The sequence below is a fragment of the Sphaeroforma arctica genome, assembly GCF_001186125.1.
Source record: "Sphaeroforma arctica JP610 unplaced genomic scaffold supercont1.957, whole genome shotgun sequence".
NCBI classification, from domain to species: domain Eukaryota; class Ichthyosporea; order Ichthyophonida; genus Sphaeroforma; species Sphaeroforma arctica.
In genome coordinates, this window is record NW_014039601.1 from 12,422 (window position 1) to 14,651 (window position 2,230).

The 2,230-nt window shown below is 46.2% G+C and overlaps 1 protein-coding gene across 1 annotated transcript; it reads right to left on the bottom strand.

Annotated features, from left to right (window-relative positions):
* Positions 1-207: 207 nt before the first annotated feature.
* On the bottom strand, positions 208-1,672 carry SARC_09426 (hypothetical protein). The gene is made up of 3 exons (XM_014296556.1): positions 1,379-1,672; positions 763-947; positions 208-559 (listed from the first exon to the last, which is right to left on the bottom strand). Exons 1-3 carry the CDS (start codon positions 1,579-1,581, stop codon positions 498-500), a joined length of 450 nt encoding a protein of 149 aa, XP_014152031.1. The 5' UTR covers positions 1,582-1,672; the 3' UTR covers positions 208-497.
* Between the last annotated feature and the right edge of the window lie 558 nt (positions 1,673-2,230).

Here is a 2,230-nt window from a genome sequence, read left to right on the forward strand (position 1 = left end):
ATATATATATATATATATATATATATATATATATATATATATATATGTATATCTATATATAGGATATATATACATACATACATACATACATACCTACCTACATGCATGCACGTGTACATTGTACATTTGCCATATACATTCAGCGCGTTCAAACTCTCTAATAAAGAAGAAAAAATTTGGTAGCCTTTCACAATATACTTAATAAGTGTTTGATAGCACCTTTTTTATAAGTCAAAGCGCATTACATGTCCCAAAATCGGGTTGCAATTTAGGGTTTTCCTATATTTAACGCAATTTAGGTTCGAACCTCTCATTGAGTCCATTTTGCAGGGCCTCGAATACAGTTTGTGGACTCTAAAGGTCAAATGCCGAAACCGTGCAAAGTCGAGTTTCCCCCACGACGCACCGAGTAACCCGAATCTTACGAAACATACTTTCGCACTATTACATCTATTGTACTGCAGAGAGCGTGGTGCGTATGCTACACCGAGCATCTCTTAGAAATCATACACCTTCCCTGCTGCAATAAGGGCGGCCACTTGATCTTCGAGTGGCACGCCTGCAAAAGAGGTACGGACGGAGAAGTCAGACGAAGTGACGCAACGGACAAGCAAGCCAATTATGGGGAAGCATGTCGCTCAGATGGGTGCTATCTGTGATAATTAATATACCATTCATCGAGTAGGCTAGCACACCGACGTAACACACCGTCAGCCGGGAGCAAGCGTCCTTGTTCCCACACAGGTTATATAACACACATACCACTTCGTAGTTGCTCCGCCTGAATGCCGTGCATGGCCTCGAAATGGAATACGGCTGCTGATCTGCAGACGTTCTCTATACAGATAGGACATGCGATGGTGACCGACCCACACTCGCGCAGATGCTCGGTGTGACGGTACGCTGGGGTTAACAACAGACAACCCAGATTGGAACATTGGATCATCCTGTGAAGGTGTGGCATGGCGCAGACGCTTGGAGGGTGAGTATCGGAAGAGTAGATGCAATAGGGGGGTCAACCCCCTCTACCGTACGGCGGGATCTAATTGAGACCAGTCCGCTTTAAATTGTGACGATTTTTGTATTTGATAGCTTCGAAAACACAACTCGGAAGTCCCAATTCAGGTACAAACAAGAAAAAACAAATGCGACGGGTGCAGAGTAATACAAACGCACCTACATATATCCTAACCATACGGAACCATGTGAAAACAAAACCGCCCGTGGAAAACCATCCACACAAACCTTGTTTTTGCCAGTTACAATCACATCTGAACAGCAGACACGCACCGGTTTATATAAAACACTCAAAAGCACCACCAAGCCATACGAGCACGCCCTACCGACAAACTTGACCAGCCCAACAACTTTTACGTACCTCTTTGAGCACTCCATGCGCACGTGCGCGTTCAGCAAAGCGTGATGTGTGAGCTCTGCGCTGCACACACACGTTGTGCGTGTGTGCATGAAGACTTCGTGCCATTCTCGGCTGTCTAGGGGCAGCTTGACATCACACGTGGGACACGAATACGTGTTGTTCTTACAGTGCCGCTCGTGTGAGACAAGTCTGGTGATGGGCATAGTCAGCCCGCAATTGCGACATGCTTCGTCATTTACGACAGAGTTTGCGACGGCTGGGGTTTGTGTGGGCGTGGCTAATTTGGAGTCTGGAAGGGGTGCGAAGGTTACTGTGGGTGAGCCGTAAGAGCGGGTAAGCTATAACCCAAAAACACAAGGTGGATGCAAAGACCAAAAAAAATTATAGGATCGCAAATGAGGTTAAGAAAACAATTGTATCATATTTAATGCTTAAATTTGTGCCCAGGTTTATAAACTAGTCACCAGCAAAATTCCCCGAAAAAATCTATGCTTGCGATTGTCAGACCTCCCACAGGCCAGCAAGATCTGCTTGCGCATGACGGATTTGTGAGCCACGCGCACTACTGTACGGTATAGCCACACTCCTGTGATGCACACATCAGACAGGCACACAACGTAGAGAGAACCAACATGCGCGGTACACCCCCTTGCCAACCAGACGATGTTCTCATGCAAATACAGTCCACACGGACAGAACTTGCGCAATTCGTACTAGTATCTAGTTGGCCGCTGCCAGCCGCTTACATATACACACAGGACTCCACCAGCCGCTTACATGTACACACAAGACTCCACCAGCCGCTTACATATACACACAAAACTCCACCAGCCGCTTACATATATACACAAA

What these genes read in the sequence shown, in the direction of transcription:
- SARC_09426 (XM_014296556.1), bottom strand. Translation starts at nt 1,581, where the DNA reads ATGCCCATCACCAGACTTGTCTCACACGAGCGGCACTGTAAGAACAAC. An exon ending in CGCATGGAGTGCTCAAAGAG is followed by an intron (nt 948 to 1,378) that starts GTACGTAAAAGT and finishes ACACCTTCACAG; the next exon opens with GATGATCCAATGTTCCAATC. An exon ending in GGCGGAGCAACTACGAAGTG is followed by an intron (nt 560 to 762) that starts GTATGTGTGTTA and finishes CCTCTTTTGCAG; the next exon opens with GCGTGCCACTCGAAGATCAA.